General features: G+C 45.1%; 2 protein-coding genes across 2 annotated transcripts; one reads left to right on the top strand and one right to left on the bottom strand.

Annotated features, from left to right (window-relative positions):
* Positions 1 to 449: 449 nt before the first annotated feature.
* Positions 450 to 10,138, top strand: ARL6IP5 (ARF like GTPase 6 interacting protein 5). The gene is made up of 3 exons (XM_014873406.2): positions 450 to 657; positions 7,864 to 8,081; positions 8,399 to 10,138. The coding sequence occupies exons 1-3, from the start codon at positions 482 to 484 to the stop codon at positions 8,569 to 8,571; spliced, it is 567 nt and encodes a 188-aa protein (XP_014728892.1). The 5' UTR covers positions 450 to 481; the 3' UTR covers positions 8,572 to 10,138.
* A 1,785-nt stretch (positions 10,139 to 11,923) lies between these two features.
* LMOD3 (leiomodin 3) lies at positions 11,924 to 17,990 on the bottom strand. The gene is made up of 3 exons (XM_014873432.2): positions 17,583 to 17,990; positions 14,581 to 15,990; positions 11,924 to 12,452 (listed from the first exon to the last, which is right to left on the bottom strand). Exons 1-3 carry the CDS (start codon positions 17,877 to 17,879, stop codon positions 12,426 to 12,428), a joined length of 1,734 nt encoding a protein of 577 aa, XP_014728918.1. The 5' UTR covers positions 17,880 to 17,990; the 3' UTR covers positions 11,924 to 12,425.
* Between the last annotated feature and the right edge of the window lie 621 nt (positions 17,991 to 18,611).

Genomic DNA, 18,611 nt, shown 5'->3' with positions numbered 1-18,611 from the left:
ACGACATCAGTTACTTTGCAAAAGGCGATAAAATTCAGCCTGAAGACAGAAAATTCAGCTTGAAGACATCAACCCCACTAGCAGAGCCCCCCTGACATGGGACACCCGCAGTGCTGACACTGGGGCTGACACTTCTCGTGGTGCCCTCTCCACTCATCCCTTGCTTCACAGATGATGCCAAGTGGCTTCGCCACGTGAGTGCTCAACGTGCATCACCACTTGCTGAAGGAACAATGAATTTACAGCGATTATTGACAGCAGCCCCTGTCAGCTGCCAGCCCTGGGCGGTGACACACGCCTGTCTCTTGTGCTGCTGCTCGTTCTCTCGCGGGTTCAGCAGCGCGGAGCGGCGGGGCCGGGCCGGAGCGGGGCCGGTGCCGGTGCCGGTACCGCTGCGCCGGTACCGCTGTCGCTGTCGGTGCCGGAGCCGCCCCGGGGCGGTGCCCGGCGCTCCCGAGCCTGCGCGGCGGCGGCGGCGGCCATGGAGGTGCAGGTGGCCCCGCTGCGGGCCTGGGACGATTTCTTCCCCGGCTCGGACCGCTTCGCCCTGCCCGACCTCAAGGACATCTCGAAATGGAACAACCGAGTGGTCAGCAACCTGCTCTACTACCAGACCAACTACCTGATGGTGGCCGCCGCGCTCATCTCCATCGTGGGGTCAGTGCGCGGCCTCGCGGTGCGGCAGGGGCCGGCGGGGGGCGGTGGCCCCGGTCCCGGTCCCGGTCCGGTCCGCGGGCAGGGGATCTGCGACCCGGCCCGGCGCCACGGGAAAGGGCCCGGGCGGGATGTGAGAGCACAGAGGCGGGGGAGCTGCCTTTTCCGTTCCTCGATCCTCCTCCTCCCCTTTCCCCTATTTTCCCCTTACCCTCTTCCACTTTCTCCTTCCCGCCCCTCCTTACACCTCTGGTGTCCTTTAAAAAATGTAGAGGCCTGGTTTACAGCCTTCCCTTGGCGCGGGTACTGGGTTGCAGTCGGGTTTGTGATGTAGTGGTGGGGTGTGACCGGTCTGGGGACTCGTTGTTCGTTATCTCCCCTTCGCAGCCTTGTGCCCGAGGCGGAGGCTGCGGACACCGCGCCTGGCACAAGGCGGTGGTGATGCTGGGAGTGCGGGATGTCGCTGCTCGCAGAAAACGGAGCGCATCCTGCGCAGCGATCTGTGCTTCCTCCTGAGCCTGCCCAGCGGGGCTGCTCCGGCTGAGACACGCTCAGCTTTGAATTCTAGAAAAATGCGTGGATAAATTCTGCTCTCTCTTACTGTTCTGAAATAATGTTCAAGACAAGCCGTTCTTATTTCTGAACTAGCTCATACCAAAAAACTTCACTATAAAATAAATAAGGTACTGCTTCATTTCGTTTTGGTGGGCAGGATTCAGACCTTCGAGGTAGGACCATCTGCTGCTACACTGTTGTGTCACACACAGCGTTCCTGAAGGGAATCAGGAAATAACCTTATAATCACCTTCTGAATCAAAGGCTATGTGACTCTATTTCAGGTACTGCTCTAGGATCTTTGGTCAGAAAGCTCTTAAGCAAGACATGCAGCAGAAATGATGATTAAGCTTTTAATTTGGAAACTGAAATACTCGGCTCTCCTCAATGAGCAACGCACAAATGCTTAAATTGGAGAACTGCCCAGCCACCAGGCCAGAGTGGCTTTGACTGAAGTACATCTTATCTCTTATGTTGCAGAGGTTTAAAATGATTCCCCTAAATCAATCTTTTGGGAGGTAAACATTCTGCATCCTATTAGGGCTTCTGAAGCTGTTGACCCAGCATCTAAGTTGATAAAGATTCTCTGGCTCACAGGGAACTTTGTCATGTGCTCTATGGAAGGATAGGCTCAGAATTCTGCCTTTTCTTCTTGATGCATATGATGGTTTCAGGTTCAGTATAGTGGCATAGGCCTTGTTTTTGTGTATTTTGATGGGGATATGTTGCAGATCTTTACAGACTGCTAGGCTGGCAAAATGAGACTTCCATGGTCCTGCTGTTCTTCTGCCACTTCGTTCTAGGCTTGTGTGTTCATTACCCGTGTTCAGCAGCACGATGCTGCAGCCAGCTCTCGATGAACAGGTAAATCACAGTGTCCCTGGAAAGCAGGGAGACAGCTCTTCTGACCAAAAAGATGGGAAAAGAATGTAAATAATTTTGGTATCTCCAGTCGTAAAACAGGGAGGGCAGCCCTCAGGAAACAGCCCTTTTACTCACCCTCCTAAATTCCTGCTTTTGAACTCTGAGTGCTTTTCTTCAAGGGAGATTTGTCTCCCACTTATTTCCTGCTAATGTGCTGAGGTGTGAGGTGGAGGAGGAAGAAAGCCACAGAAGATGGCACAGAACTGCAATTATAATATCTTAATATTGAGTGATAACCCTCTGTGTTGAAAATTTTTGGATGAACAAGACCTGAAGTGGGATCTTTTATCTCAAATATTTTCTTTCATTGCATGTCTTAGAGTCTTTTGTATATGATGAACCTGATTCTTCTAACACAGAAATAAAATCAGATGGGAGAAGACTTCTAAAGGAAATAGGATAATACCTCAATAAAGAAGAAGCATCCATTTCTTTAAATAGAAATATTTTTCATTTGGCCAGACTAGCTTTGTGAGAAAGGTAAAGAAAGTTCTTCTGATAAATTTAAGTTGATGACTAAGTTGTCTTGCACTTCACTGTGTAATGGGCAGGAACCTCTGATAAAGGATGAATCATGACTTTCTAGGAACTCCAGGGCTGTGTCCAGGCCTAAGGGCAGGATTATTGGAACCACTAATGGAGTGATCTTGCTGTGATCAAAACTAAACTTAGTCCATGACCAACTCTACCTGCTCATAAACCATCTAATTATATAGACACACTTGAAATGCAAAGATAACATTTTCAGCTGTTGCAGTACTGTGGTTGTGCTGGGCTGACACAGAAATTGTAGCCCAGAGCTTTCTTGATACTGGAAATACAGTGCTTTGTGCCACAGTTTTAGTTTACTGCTCCTCCTACAGCAAAGCTCCCCCCTGCACATTCCTTTAAGAAGGACTCTGGACTTGTCTGCTTTTGCTTTTTTTCCCCCCTACAACTCTGTTGCAGTAGATTGCTGATAAAAACCACGATCTTGAAAAAATTCTGCCCTTTCTCCCAGTTATAAGAGGAACTGGGCTCCCTGTTCTTACTCTGAGCCAGGGCCCTGTCACTGTGAGTCCTGCATGAATTTTTATTAAAATCGGGGCCTTCAGAGCCTCCCACATCTTCAAACTTCCCTCAAACAGTCAATTTGGTTAATAAGTGAAATTTTTCTGTTCTTCCACCTACTCCAACAAGGCCTCTCTATCATGTAGTTCAAATTTAACTACTTTAAATTAATGTAATTTCATCTAGGCTTTTGTTGCCATGTACTTGCTAAAAATTAGCTTCTAAATGTGACAGTTTTAAAAAAGCGTGCTGAATTTTGGAATGCTGCATCAGAGTGCTCATTCTGTCTTGGAATAATGTTCTCCTTGCAGCTGAGGTTTGATATCTCTTTTCTTTGCCACTTCTTCAAAGCATCAGCTGTCCATCTGTGCAACCCCAGCAGTCCACAAATGTGTCATTTTTTTCCTTGTTTCTTCCCCAGACCACTACCTTAGCTGAAGTCATTATTCCCTTTGCTGAAACAAAGGCTCCAGGGCAGCAAAATGTTTAGTTTCTCTCATGCTTGCGGAAAGATTAAGAACGAGTGAGCAAAACACATAATTTTAAAATATGTTGCATAATAATAGTGGTGCATAACTTCATAAAGGTCTGCCAGTCCTTCAGGAAGGAATCTGTCTCTCAAAACCATGCAAGTGAGCAACAATAGGTACAGAAGCATTGCTAAATCCATGGATGCTGAGGACTATCCCTCAAGACTGTGCTTTTTATAGTTTTATGTGCTACCTGTAGTCACAGCTGTATAACCTGAGTGAAGTTCCAAGTATGGGGAGAGAGGAGACAGAATTTCATCTTTCAAGTTATTTAAATTAATACAAATGAGCACATTTTAGTGCTCCAACCTGCCCAGTGCTTGGGCTGTGGTGGAGCAAAAGGCCTTCTAAGAAGGAATTTTCATGCATATTTCAGCCTAACTGAGCTGCTCTAAATAAGAAAATGTTCTCACTGACTGCCAATCTCCTACTCAGTGCCTTTGTTCAGACTTGCCTGGTTACATACGAAAGAAACAGATGTGACAGCAACTGCTGAATAATCACCCCAAGACAGTAATCTAAAATGGAGATGATACAAGGATGGAGCTATCTTGCTTTTGCTTTTTATGTGGCCTATCCTATTTCTGGGCTTGTGCTGCCGGAGGCTACTTGCCTTACACAAAGGATGTGCCTTGCCAAGCTCTTTTTTCCTTATGCTACAGCTGTATGTCCTCCCCCTCTCCTGCTGTAAGGCTGTGCACAAAGTGTGCAGGTATGAAACAGCCTGACAAGAAGAGGTGATGAGTTAACTTATAGAAAGCAGAGCTTTTTGTGTTTTCCTACTCCTGTGTAAGAATTCTGACCTGTTTTGTGATGCATGTAGGGCAGAGCCTAGAAATACGAATCTAGTTTAAAAAAAGAATTTCATCTTCATCTCTTTCTGCTGGCCAGGGGTAGCTGCCAGTACTTCCAGTACTTCTTCCCACACAACTGCACCCCCAGCATCCTTTCCCTCCTGAGGCTGTTTCTACCCGTGGTCCTACTTGACAGGGGACAATGCCTGTGCCCCTGCAGCCTTCCAGAATGTTTCTTTTCATGTGTTTATTTTCCTTGTCTCTACTTTGTATCTAGGCGGATGCTGAAGGAAGCCTGGTATCTGCAGGGCAGCAGGAAACTGAATCTGAGTGATGGCTTTTCCTTGTCACCTCCTCCCAGCTGTACTGGAGGTCACAGCATCCCACCAGGGTTGTACCTTGTCACCACAGAAAACAAAGGAGATCATCCAGCCGAGGTGCTCTGTTGGCACCCCCAAGTGCTGTTAGTCCTGCCACACTTACTGCTTTCAGGGTCAGAAAAGTTAGTGGGTTTTATGTCCAACCCTGAAAGAGTTTTTCTTCCCCTAAGTCCTCTGAGCAGTATAAACGCAAGTCACCATACCCTTGCCATGCTGATAGTTCTCTGCAGTACATTTTTAGGTATTTGATGTCTCATAAATCCCTGCTAAAGGGAATTATATTTAGAAAGTATCTTGTAACATACATAATGGCTGGTCACTCACCTTTTCTCTGCATCTCTGAAAGAATTCCAGCCTCCTTGCCTGAGCACAAATTTGTCCTGTTGTGTTCTGACCTCTGTTTAAATAAGGCAAATATCAGTGTTGGTGGTTCAACAGTAAGGTGACTTCTAGAGCTGTTAAACAACCTCTTTTTCCCCAGTCTTTGTTGTTCTAAAATTACATATCCCTGTTTTTTCCTTTTTAGCTATTGTGTTATTGAGAGCAGCATGCCAACAGATCTGAGTGAAACTGGATAATGGAGTTCTGCCTTCCTGAAAACTGCCATTGTCGTAGAAGAATTTTCTATATATGAATTTCTAGGATAATCTTAGGTAGTGCTGTAAATTATGCTGTGGACGAGTCAAGCAGTAAAGGGTGGCTTTGGCACATGACACCCTATCCAGCACTGTAATCACCAGTAGTGAAGTCCATGGACACATGGCTGATAATTTGAATACTGGTTTTCAGTGGCAACTGTGATCCCCATCTGTGTTCATGTGCCTCTGAATGCCTTCACTTGATACTTTTGTTCACTGTTCCCTTGTACGTGTTGGAATGCAGCCCACTTCAGAAAACATGTGATTCAGATCACTTTCCTCAGAAAAGAGGGTTCTTCTGAAGGCATTCTCCCCTCACCCCTCTTCATATCCCTTACAGCCAGCCAGTTAAACAGAACCTGTATAATACCAGAAAGAAATGTAGAGCAGAGAAGTCTTTGGTTTCTTCCTTATAAATATGGAGGGATGGTTCTTCACCACAAGTTTCTGAAGTTGTAATAAGAGTAACGGGAAGTGTTGGGATGATAAGGCTTTGAGAGTATTTTCCAGGCACATGGAAATTGTAGAGTGGAGCTCTGCCTAGATCTTTGTTGCTTCCAGGATTATCTTGTCCATGGATTTTTAGAAATTAAAAAAAAAAGACTGCTGTGAGTTGTGTAGGTTTGGCCATTTCTGCTCCAGGACAGCTGAGGTATAGAGGTGAATCCTACTTTAAGAATCTCCTATGTATAGGTGATCTAACCCAGTGTGGTCCAGTCGTGAGTCACCCTGCTCCTGCTGCAAAGGAGCACAGATGAAACTGATTTCTTTCCAGAGCAATGCTGTTCACTTTTTCCAGCCTGGAAACTTTAGATTGACAATTCAGAGCTAAATTTAATCTGGCTGGCTACAGGGAGTGACTCAAATGCAACAGGCAACAGGCAAGTCTGGCCTGTCGCCACTTCCAAAAAGCCCGATTGGCTTTTCAGCATGAGTAGCAGAAGCAGGTGGGGAACTACTCTGAATTTTAATCTTTTTCTGTCCACTTGTCCCATCTCCTGTTGGCACAACTGACTTGAAGAATCAAGAGCCAGTCCTTGCTCTGAAATAATTCTTGGGGGTTCTTCCTGCTCCAGGAAGAGGCTCCCTCACACTGCAGGTAGAGCATTGGCAGTACCAGTCCAGCAGCAGATTTCTTCTGCCTGGGCCGGATATGAAGCACAGACCACAAACCATAACATCCTCCTTGGCAGTGGGGAGGAGTGGTGAGTCACTGGGCATGGTAGCTTTTGAGCAGCAGGATGAGCTGCAAAGTCTGCAAGAGTAAACCTTAAGCATGTCTGGCTTTATCAGGGCACTGTCATGCTGCTGCCATAGTTGTAATAGCCCAGAGGCCTCAGCTGCTGTGTAATCAGATCAGTGCCTGTAAAAGCCACAACATCAGAATGCTCATGAATTCACATCACTTAATACTATTTAAGAGAAATACCATAGAGGCTGGACTCTGTGTGAGTACAGAAACAAGTTCAGCAAAGTCATTGCTGAACACTTGATTCTGAACAAGCTCTAAATACTTGGGAAAGTGGTTTGAGCAGGTGACTTTCTTGCCTTCTTCCAAAAAAGGGACCTGCTGTTTATAGTCCAGAGCTGATCCACTCGATGGCTTGGTTTGCTTGGAAACTCTGATAACAATAACAGAACACAAACATCAGCAGTGACTGTCTTGCCAGGCCTGGCTCTTCCTGTAAAGCCTTTATCACATACTCTAGTTCCTTCTGGCTCTCAGGCATGCTTGCTTGGGACTGGGCTTCCATCTGTTGTGCTCCTTTTGCAGGTTCATACAATTCTTTTGTTTGAATGTAAACCAATGAGAACTTGAACTCAGAAACGAGTAGTGAAGTAAGTTCCTTGACTCAGTGTTCTACCTTTCCATTTTGCAAACCTAGACAAGACAGCATGAAGAGCTAGCTCATCTGAAGGCCTGAGCCTGATTTTGGTCATGTGAAAGGAAAAGATCAGTCAATGTTGTCTCCATCTGCTGTCTGGATATGCTGACTCTGAGTGTGATATCAAATGAGTTGATTGCAGAGGTAGGAGGGGTCCTAGTGAGAAGTGCTTCTGTGAAGACGTGCTGCAGAAATTCGTCATCCTGAGCTAAGCTCAGGAAGAGAGATAAAGATTATCCAAATTCAGTGCTAAGGGTTTCTTCTTCAGTTGTACTTTTTACTTTTTTTAGCTCCTGGTAAAGACCTTGGGGAAGGTCTTGACAGCAGCAACTGTCTTTTCAATGCTTTACCTCCCTATAACATTACCACTGAGCTGGCTGATGCTATATGGACACAAGTCATGAAAATTCTGAAACGGAACTCTTTTTTGTTGTTGTTCCTCTTCTCTCCAGGTTTTTGAGTCCCCTGAACATGCTCATTGGTGGCACTGTGGTGGTGCTGGTTTTCCTGGGCTTTGTGTGGATGTCACACAACAAGGATGTACTCCGCAAGCTGAAGAAGCAGTACCCAACCACGTTTGTCCTGGCCATCATGCTGTCTAGCTACTTCTTGATCTCCTACCTGGGAGATGTCATGGTGTTCATGTTTGGGATCACTCTTCCTCTCCTCTGTAAGTATTTCTTCTCTTCTCTGGGCGAGTAAAGCTGTGTGACTTGAGCTTTCTGAAACAAGTCTGCAGAGTCTAAGTCAGTTGTTAACTTTGCTATGTGTGTTTAAATGGTCCCAAAACAGAACTGGGGGAGGGGACACAAGGAGCACAAGCCATCTTTAATGTTATTATTAAATGGTTACCTGTGGTTACTTAAGCAGTGGTTGATACGTCATCATCTTCCAGTGATGTCACAGTGCTGGGATGTGGCTTAAGTGCTGCAAGAACTATTCATTCCTTGGGCATTAACAATTAATGAGTGTGTTTGTGTCATGCAGTGATGTTTGTCCATGCTTCCCTGAGGCTCCGGAACATACAGAACAAGCTGCAGAACAAGATGGAGGGGATAGGCTTGAAGAAGACCCCAATGGGCTTCATACTGGATGCTCTAGAACAGCAAGAGGATAGCATCAACAAACTGGCTGACTACATATCTAAAGTGAAGGAGTAAGCAGCTGCAACATGGTATTTCTGCCTGTTGCAGGAGTGTAGTTGCTATTTACTATTGTTCAAGCTTGCTTTCAGTTTATGTACAAAACAGGAAATGCATGTGGTACAGGTTAATAGTTGCAGGATACAGGTATTCCAAGGTCTTCAGGGCTCCTCTAAGAACATAAGAACAGCAACTTTTTTTCTATTGTATAGCAAAATGTTCTGGTGTTTACACAAATACATACTAACTTAACCATGTTTCCTTGTCTCTTCTTCTGAGGGTAAAGGAGGAAGAGATGGAAACCTATGGAATGCAGTCTCTCAAACTGTCTTGTAGCAAATTGGTCTGTTAAAGCAACATCCCTTTCATCTCAGTTCTAAAATATTGCAGTTTAGCCAGGTTATGCTGGGTAGCACCTTTCAGCCTGGTGATGCTCAGATGAGCTGGAATGTATCACAAGCAGGTATCTCTTGCATCCTCCAAATCCGTCCCTTGAGTGCTCTGTATTACAGAGGCCACATTACCAGCTTAATTGGCACGTGGTAAAACTGTGCAGTGCTTGTGTCCAGTCTGGGCTCCTGTCCTCACCTCAAAGCCCTCCTTTAGCAGCCCTGAAACCGTCTAAATAGCTGTAAGCATGAAGAGTATACCTGGCACTGCCTGCCAGTCCCAGTAATTTACCTTCAGGCTCTCCAAAATCCTCATCCATAGATTTGCTCCCTTCTGTAGGAGAGCCAAACCTCCTTGTGTACCAGCTAAACTCTGGGCAAGCATGGGAGAAAAAGAGAGAGTTTGGATGAGCTTGATTTCTACTCGATTAATGTTTTTAAATACTGCTACTTTAGTACTTACCTGCTTTAGTCTGCACAGGCTGTTTGTAGATGGAGGTGTGTGTTCTTGAGCGTGGGTCATCTTTTTCTTTCTTCTCACCCAGAATGCAAAGATACAGGTCAAACATGCATCTGTTGACTCTGTACTTCAACACTCCTCAAAGGAATTAACTGGATTTCAGGTTTACAAGTAAAAGCAATAAATGTCAAGATACAATTTTTTGAAAACCCATTCCAAATTCATGAAGATAATTGCCTGTTAAAACTCCTGATGTTGAAAGCAGTGTGGGGGATTCTTTTATATATATACAACTTAACTGCCAGCTCTGATGGAATCATCTTGATAACAGGAGCTTACCAACAACAGGGAGGGGGAAAGTTGTCCAGGTGAGACTCTATTTCAAATATTCTTGCATTTCTCTTTTCTAACCAAGTAATTAATTTAACAAAAAAGCAAGGATCCTTAAGTTGAAGCTTTTATGTAACTTGCCATGCTGTTTCCATAGTGAACTGTGTAGAACTCTGAACATGTCATTCCATTTAAGTGTTAAGGTGATCAGTATTTATCAAAAATGTCTGTATATTTCAGCTGAAGAGTCAATGGCCTGTTCCTCACTTGTAGCGCATGGTCTTTGTTTTTCAAAAACTGTTTCCACACCTAAAGAACATAGTAGCCTATGACTTCATCATTACAGTAGCATTTTAAAAACTGCACAGTTATGAAGAAAAATAAATTCTAATGGTTGGAAACTTGAGCTTGTGCCTGTGTCTGTGGTTGGGGTGGTGAGAGATCTGCTGTTACCCTGCAGCTCGTGGCACAAGCCCATGCTGGGGATGAAGCTGCTGGCTCTGACTGCTCCCAAGGGACCTCAGAGCTGAAATATTCCAGCATTGCTCTTGCATGCTTAAGACAGCTGTTCTACAAAGGTGGAATACTTAGGGTATTTCTTCATGCAGTTTTGGTCTCTTACATAACTCTACTTAACTGGGATTTCACGTTTCTGTTAATTACCTGAGAGGGATTTCTGCTTCTAGGATTACTGGAAGCTGTGCCTTGAGCAGTACTAGTACCAGCTCTGCTGCAGTCAAACTAATGGTGTGATCTCTGTGTCTGCCTCCCTCCTCCTGTGATCACTGAGAGGCTGCTCGGTGGGAGAACATGGATCAGAGCAGAATTTCGCAGGCCATGCTCTATCCACCCTGGAAATTCATGTTTGGCGGCTTCTGGGTGTAGCAGTAATTGATGTCTGGCAGCTTGGAGATCGTAAAGCACTCTATTATATACTCCTTTGTGCTTCCCTGTCCCAACTGCTGCAGTCTGAGCTGCACCAGCCTGGCCTTGAAGCCAGTGTGGAGAGCAGTGTGCTCCAAGAGCTTTCCTGAGGAGTTACTTGGTGCATTTGTCACTTGCTGCTGTGCTCTGTGAAAGGGCTTGGTTGGAAGTGCCAAGCTTCTTCCTTTCTCTTCTCCTTTACAAAAAGAGAGGGCTGCAATGAAAATTATTGTCATTTTTTTACATCACTTCCCTGTTGTATGATACTTTAAAGCTACTTGGGCAATACAGAAACCAGGTTTCCCAAGTTTGGAACATCGCATTTGCAAACAGAAGCAGAGCTGAGAGAGAGCTTTACAAGTTTGGAAGGTGGCGATTGGAAAGAGATCAGGTGATAGGTACCAAAAGGACAAGAACAAATGAAAATTCAAACAAGTGATAGTAGAGACTACCTTGGATTCAAGAGGTCCTGGACATTGCTGATACTACAGGACTATTAAAATAAACATGGGGAGGGGGAGCAGGATGGGACTGGGATTTAGCTGCCAGGGGAAGGCTGCTAGGAGTTATCACTCAGAGATTAACTCACCTGAAGGAAATCCTGCCAGGAGCTACAAAGCTGTGCCTTTGGATCAAGCAGCCACAGCAAGGTGCATTTTAGCACAGGGAAAGTCTTTGTTCTTTCCCTGTGCCTTATAGCTTTAAAAAAAAAAAAAGAAAAAAGCCCCTAAAACAATTGGTCTCTTGTGGATGTATTTCACAAGACTGTGACTTACCTGTAGCTGCTTTACAAAAAAGACAGCAGAAGAATTTAATGTGATTATAAAGAGAAAGGAGAAAAAAAAATTACAAAACTATTAAGGAAAAACTAAGTTGTATATATACAGGTTTTACCCCTTCAAATCCAGCCCTGCCAGGATATGACATGCTATTCACACATCATACTAGGAGGAATTAGGAGTTTCTTGGACCCCTGCAAAAGAGGTGAGGCTCATCCTCCTGCCACAAAAACAGCATGGAGAGAGACCTAAAATGGCATCTCAGTGCTCTCCAAGGTGGCTGCAATTAAGGATTGCAGAGGTGAATCACAGGGATTGAACATCACAGTTCTCAAAGCAGAGCATGGCATCATCTTTTAAATGCTGATCAGGTACAATACCCACTAGACATTGTTCTGAAATAGAGGGAGCTTGGAAGGTGCTCGTTGTACCAGAGCAGTCGTTCTGTCTGTGAGTGCTTTGTTAGCAATGGAAGTGCTACACACATCTTACAGAGAGAGCTTTATTTCATTTCTGTTTCCTTAGCCTAAAAAATGAAGCTGTATACATGGAAACCAAATACATTTCTCATGGACAAGAGAGTAATAAAGTAGCGTGTGTGTGAAAAGAAAGATAAGATAAAGCACAGCGTGTTCCTGCAGAATCTGGCAGCAGAAGGACAACGTGGAAGCAAAATAGTTTGCTGACAAACTAGAAAGACAAGGTTATTGATGCCTCTGAGAAAATACTCCCACAACAAACTGAAGCCTCAAATCCACTTGGCAGACAGATGGCAGTGGGATTGTTTGATACCTGATGGAAACACTTAGCACTGACTTTTCCCATGCCAGCCGTTTTCACCACACTTATTACAAGTGTGCATTGCAAGCTTTGTTCCCAAAGAATTGAATACACCACCTGGGTTCTGCAGAAAACATCTGCTGAAACAGTTGTAAGCAAAACTTGAATAGTCCTTATTCCAAGTTGTTTTCTTCAGGTCAGTCTGGTCTCTCACTCCAGTTGCTTTGGCAACGGCACCTGGACAAGGACATGGAGTATTAGGAGGAGGAAATTTCTCAGTCTTATTTACCAGGCCAGTTTAGTCTAATATGAACCCTCAGGAACTAAAAATATAACAGCTGGGAACTCCAAGGAGCTCTAGTTGGGAGCTTTCTTTGGTTTGGAATGCCCCGCTTGATGTTTGCAATTCTTGAGGTCCAGGAAATCAATTTGAAGGCACTGAGTCCCACCACAAAGAGATCAAACACTCGGCTCAGCTCAAGCAGTAAAACTCCATTTTAGAAATTAAACTGAGGGAACTGTGGCAAAAAGGAGTTACCAAGATCATGTAGGATGGGGAGAATAACACCCTAAATGCCCCAAATCCAAGCCAAGTGGTCTGATGGCCAAAAAAGAACCAAGCAAAAAAATCCCCAGACAATCCAGCAAAACAAACCACCCCAAGCCCCCAGTACATGTGTCCATTATTTCATCTTTCCATGGGCTGTGATAGCAATTGTTATCTGGCATATTTAGGATGCACCATGAATTGATCCCTCTAAGTTTAACCCCACAGTTCTCATGGATAAAGTCCTCCTGATCATTTTGGGGAGAATGGCTGGGGTTCAGTATCACCCCTGGCAAGTGGCAGCACCCAGGTTTCTCAACCACTTCTGTGCAAAGTAAGAGCTGTGCCTGGCAGAGAACAAGTGTCATTGTCCTCCACCTTCCTTTCAGCAGGTCCCATGGCTGTGAAGGACCAGCCTGCTGTCACCAGCACAATGTGTGAGCTTTCCACAAGCAGGTCTTGTTGTCTGGGATGTGGAACCAAAATGCAAACCCTAGACTGGCCTAGAAAAGCCAGAAATGCCCTGAGGAGAGGCCTTGGCTGCGGCCAAGTTGGACTGGCCAGCAGAAACTCAGTACACCAAAACTTGCCTAGGGGACAGAATGTTCAGGGTAATCCTGGACCAGAATCCGAGGTCACTGCAGGACCTGCTCCTGACAGAAATATCAGGACAAACTAGTCTGTCTGGAATTATTGAGGAAATAATTTCTTTGTAGGTATAAATGAAAGCAAAATTAGGCCCACTATATTAAAATGTCAATATTGAAAGAAAAAATAATTACAAAGTACTACTTCACTATTTTTAATTACAAGGGAATTTCTGTCCTCTTCCTTGAGCCTTGGCAACACAAACAGGCATCAAGCTACAAAAACATCAGCCAGCTTTTAGGATTTCTTGAATCAATGCAAGGGAATATAACAGGTCTGGAGAGCAAGAGGTTAAATCTAGTGGCCAGCATTATGAGAAGCAGCCCATGGATTTGGTACCCAAGTGAGAGCATACTCAAGAGGCAGTGTACAGTTTTAGACTGGCATTCTCATAGTTAGGATGATGTTGAGCCCACTTGAGTTGACCACTGAGCCAATTTTCAGTGGCAAAGTTTTACTTGAAAACAGGTACAAAATCCCCTACAGTACCACTACTTTCTTCCCACTTGTTCCATCTTCCCTGCTGGTGGATCTAATTTCTTTCTTTTCCTGTTAGCACTAGAATTTTGCAATCGATCTATATAAGGACAAACAAAATAATGAGCAGCAAAGGATCACTAAAATAATACACTCCTTGTTCCTGGGTGAGGCAGGTAGGAGCTGGGCTTCAGATTGTGAGTCCAGGCTGGATTTCAGTGTGTGCCAAGTGACAGTGCTCTCTTGTGTAAAGTGAGAGTTAAGGAAAGACACGGCTATTGAAGAGAGAAACATGGGGCTTATGGGGGACTAATGTGAAAAATAATTATACCTGTTGTACTCCTGAAACAACTGTCTTAAAATAGCACTTTTCTGTCATAACTAATACATTATTTTGAGTAGAGTAAGTTGAGTTTCTGTGGGTTTGCTCACCTCCTGAGTGAATTTCCTTTCTTTTACCTTGTGGATGCTGCAGCCTTGGTGCTTGCAGTGAGTTCCCTGTACAAGCCATACCTCAGTGCTGCTGGAAAACAACCACCTGCATGCCAGGAGGGGCAGCCTGACACAAAAAAAGTGGCAATGCCACGTGCAGATGCATTTTCCAGCCCTGCCAATGCGCAACATTTCCAACCAGAGCTCAGAGCACAGCAGTGACTGCTGTTCCCCACCTCGGAGCCACCACTCTGCACTTACCGGCTTGAGATAAGCGACGTTGCTCTGGCGGATGTCGTTGAGGAGCTGATCTCTCGGGGTTATTTCCACCAGGGGAGGAGGTCTCCTCCTGGGAATTGGTTTCAGTGTTTTGATGACATCTTTGAGGTTGGTTTTCTCAGCAGGCTCCACGTACTCTGGCACGGGGGGTTTGCGCTGAGTCTTCTTCAGCTTGACCACTTTGAAGCTGACGGGTTTCTCTCTGCTCGGCTGCTCGGGTGCTGGTGGCCTCGTGTTCTCCTGCCTTTTGCTCAGTGACACAGCTGCAGGGACAGGGGGTTTGGGGGCTTGTGGGGACTCCTGCATCCTCAGCTGGGGCAGCGGTACCCCCAGCATCTCCCACATCCCGGGATGCAACCCAAGTCCATTTTCCAGCATCGCTATCAACTCTTTCTGCTCTTTCATTTGCTGCTGCCTTTGCCCTTCTTGCCTCTTTTGCCTCTGCTTGTCCAGGTTCCTGCTGAGCAGGTTGGTCACCACCATCCTGGGCCCTGGCAGCTCGAAGTGGTACCCCATTTTAAGGAGGGTGGAGTTGGCTTTCAGCAGCCTGGCGATCTCCATCTCAGCCTGGTGGCCCAGCAGGCCCCTCTGGTTGTGGAAGCGGAGCTCTGTGAGTGTCTCGTTGTACTGCAGGCAGCGCATGATGGCCACGATGCCTTTGCCAGAGATGAAGTTGGAATCAATGTTCAGGGTGGTGATGCTCCTGTTCTCCCTCAGCATGTTGGCCAGCGCAAATGCCACGTTGTCATCAGCCCCCACATTGGCCAAGCTGAACGTTTTTACGTTCTTGTTCTTTTTCATGGCGTTGACAAAATCTATCAGCATTTCCTTGGGGACGTTTTCTATGTTGTTCAGGTTGAGCTCCTTCACATCTGGGTTGTTTTTTCGGACTTTCTCCAAACTGTCTTCTAAATTGGTTTGATTTCCTGAAGGCCTGGCACTTAGCTTCATGAAGCTGGTATCCAGAGCTAACTTCTGGGGGATGTTCAATTTTGATATTTTCTTTTCATTTTCCTTAGGCTTTTCTTTGATTTCTCCTGGTTCTGTACCTGGCTTCTGACTTATCTGGTTGTTGTGACTGTTCTCATTGGTGTAATTCTCCTTTGTTTCCAATTCAGTCTCATTTTCTTCTTCCTCCTCCTCCTCTTCATCTTCTTCCTCCTCCTCCTCTTCATCATCTTCCTCTTCCTCCTCTGCTTCTTCTTTCTCATCCTCCTCCACCAGTCTTTCCTTATCACTTCCATCTTTCTTTGTCTCCCCAGGTTGTATCCTTGACTCTGACACGTGCTCATTTTGGTAATGTCTCTCTTTTCCCTCTGTTCCTGGCATCCTCCTGCCAGCCACCTCGCCACTGCTTCCAGCCTCTCCTTCCATCTCCTCTGCAGCACTTCTCTGAGGAAGACAAAACCTCACAGCTGAAATAGTTGCAAAACATCTTTGTTACAATAACCTTCTGCTCAAATAAACACATAGCAGCTGGATTTAGATCCCTCTATGCCCATACAATAGAGAATAATCCTTTAAAGTGTCGTTGCTGTAAATTCAGGCTTTACCAGCTTGCTTGGGAACACAGGAACAGTTTGTTCTTAAAGAGGCTGCAAACCAGTTTCTCATCTTTGCCTACTAAATTAAGTCCTGACAATTAAATCCTGAACATACTTAATGATATGTTAAGATGGTCTTTGAACCCTTCTGGGAGTTAAGAGTTTCTGATCCAAAGCCTCTTTCTGGATTTACATTTCTTTGCAAGAGAGAACATTTCCTTCGTATGCCACAAAGCACTGGACATCAGTGTGAGCCCCTGATGGTTTGCTCAGCCCAAGGAGGAGTGAAGGGGGCACTCTGTGACCACTGTGGAATCAAGTCCCTTGACTGGGCAGCACAAGGGACAGCAAGGCCACCTGCTCTGGCAGTCCCAGAGCATCACACCTAAGGCAGCACCTCACTGAAGATAAAATATTAGCTCAGTTTGGAGTTCAAAGATAAGAAAGTCAGACAAAATGGTCCCAGTCACTTCTGCCCTTGGGGCTGTGGCTCCCCTTTGCTGTGGTGGTGAATGTGGGGATTGCTTCACCAGCTGTGAATGCAGAAGCCAGCTCCACACCCAGATTTCAGATTTAACCTCGGAAGTGTTTAAAAAAATGCTTATTTGAGTGTAAGAGTGTTGTAGGAGGAGAAAAATCCCACAAATTCCTCCTGGGGTCCAAAGGCTATGAAACCTGCCCTGGGATGTGCCACACTGGTGTGTATTAACAAACCACTGATATTTAAAACAAAAATAAAATAAATCAGTTACCTCAAATTCACTTCTAGTGAATTTCACATGCATGTATGGATGTGTTTCATCTGGCCAAGTTTCAATTCTATTAACCTATTTTTAAGTGTAGCTCTCATCCTGAAAGATATCTAAGTATGACCTTAACTTTATTTCAAAGTCATGGGGATAGTCAAATAAATTTAAGCACTGCATTGAGTAGGGTTAAACTAGTTCACAGAGTTTGCATCCTTGGTTGTTAGCGAATGTTTCACCTTGTTAAAATACAGTGGTTTAGGATTTTTCTCAAGTATGTAATTAAATTCTGTCAATTAATAATTTAATTTGTATAATTAATATAATCTTCCATGGAAAAGCAACATGGTGTTCTTCCATATGCAAACTCAAACAAATTAGAGTTACATCCTCTGAAACTGATCTTGTGACATTTCTCAGTGATTTGCTTTACTCAAAATAGAATTAGGATTTTTTTTTATATTAGAAAGCTTAAGTAAATATTTGGGGAAAGCAATTAAAAAATTACTAACCCTGACATCAGTCCAAGCTGGATTCTATCACTGATGAGGCTTTTAGGATTAATCTACTTTTGTTTGTACTCTACCTTACGTAAGGGACAGAAGCAGAGGCAGGTTAAGGTATTAAAGCTATAAAAGCAGATCCCACTGCTGATGCACAATAAATATTTGTGATTTTTTTTTTTTCTTGTTACCTCAGAGGGCAAGAGGGTGACAGGAACTCTCTCATCCTCGAGCATGCGTCTGGATGCCTTCTGCCAGTACAGGTAGTCAACCAGGGACCTGTGGTCGAAGCTCCCTGTCGGGGGTTTCTCCGTCTGATCCCTCTGTATCATCCCAGTCGGGACTTCAGGGTCTGGGGCCATGACTTCCATCTCACTCTGCAGCTCCTTCAGCTCCTCAGGGGACAGGTTAGCCAGGATTTCATCTTCATCAATGTCCTCAGGGCACACGTCTTCATCAGAGTTTTGGCCGAGTTCAGACATGTTCATTCTTCCCTCCTTCCTCTAATACTTTTTTAAACCTAAAGATAAAGATAAATTTCAAAGGATTTTCTTTTTTCCCCTTCACTAGCAGTAGTTGATCCGGTTAAATCGACAAGTTCATGTTTTGGTCAGGAGCTGTGGCAGCTCCCGGGCTCAGTGCAGGAGGCAGCCCATGCAGCTAAGTCTATATTAAGCTGCACTTGGCTGGATAAAGAGAATTTATGGCGATGCTCCATTTTCAGCAACCTGTCAGCTGTGCAAACCCTTCTGACATTTCAGTGCAGCTGGTGTGTCCCCCACTGGGGGAGGCAGAAGACAGACATGTTCCAGAGGATTCCCAGGACACTGCCCTGCTCAGGGCTTCGCCCTGTGTTGGAATCACCAGAGCAGGATGAAGGGACACGAGTGGTACCTGTGAGATGTGCAGGTAAATCTGACCTCTGGGAAGAATCAGGAAGGTCTCTGTATCCAAAGCATCTCCAATCTGTCTCAAAATAGCCAAAGACCACAGGCCCTGCACTGCCTTTGGCCAGGTCTAAACCCTGACTGACCATCACAGTGGGTTCTGGTGTGAGTGCAGCCACTCTCAGTTGGTGACCTCTCCCAGGCCTCACATCCTGGTCAGGGGAAAGTCCTCCAAGATGGAAAAAGGCAGGTAGAGCTGGTACAATATGCACCTTGTGCCTGGGGACAGAGGTCCTTGCAAGGACAGGCACCAGCCCTTCGAAGCAGCCTGAG

Source organism: Sturnus vulgaris, chromosome 11 (assembly GCF_052056855.1).
Source record: "Sturnus vulgaris isolate bStuVul1 chromosome 11, bStuVul1.hap1, whole genome shotgun sequence".
Taxonomy (NCBI): domain Eukaryota; kingdom Metazoa; phylum Chordata; class Aves; order Passeriformes; family Sturnidae; genus Sturnus; species Sturnus vulgaris.
The sequence above is the reverse complement of the archived record's forward strand: the minus strand, read 5'-3'. Positions and strand labels throughout refer to the sequence as shown.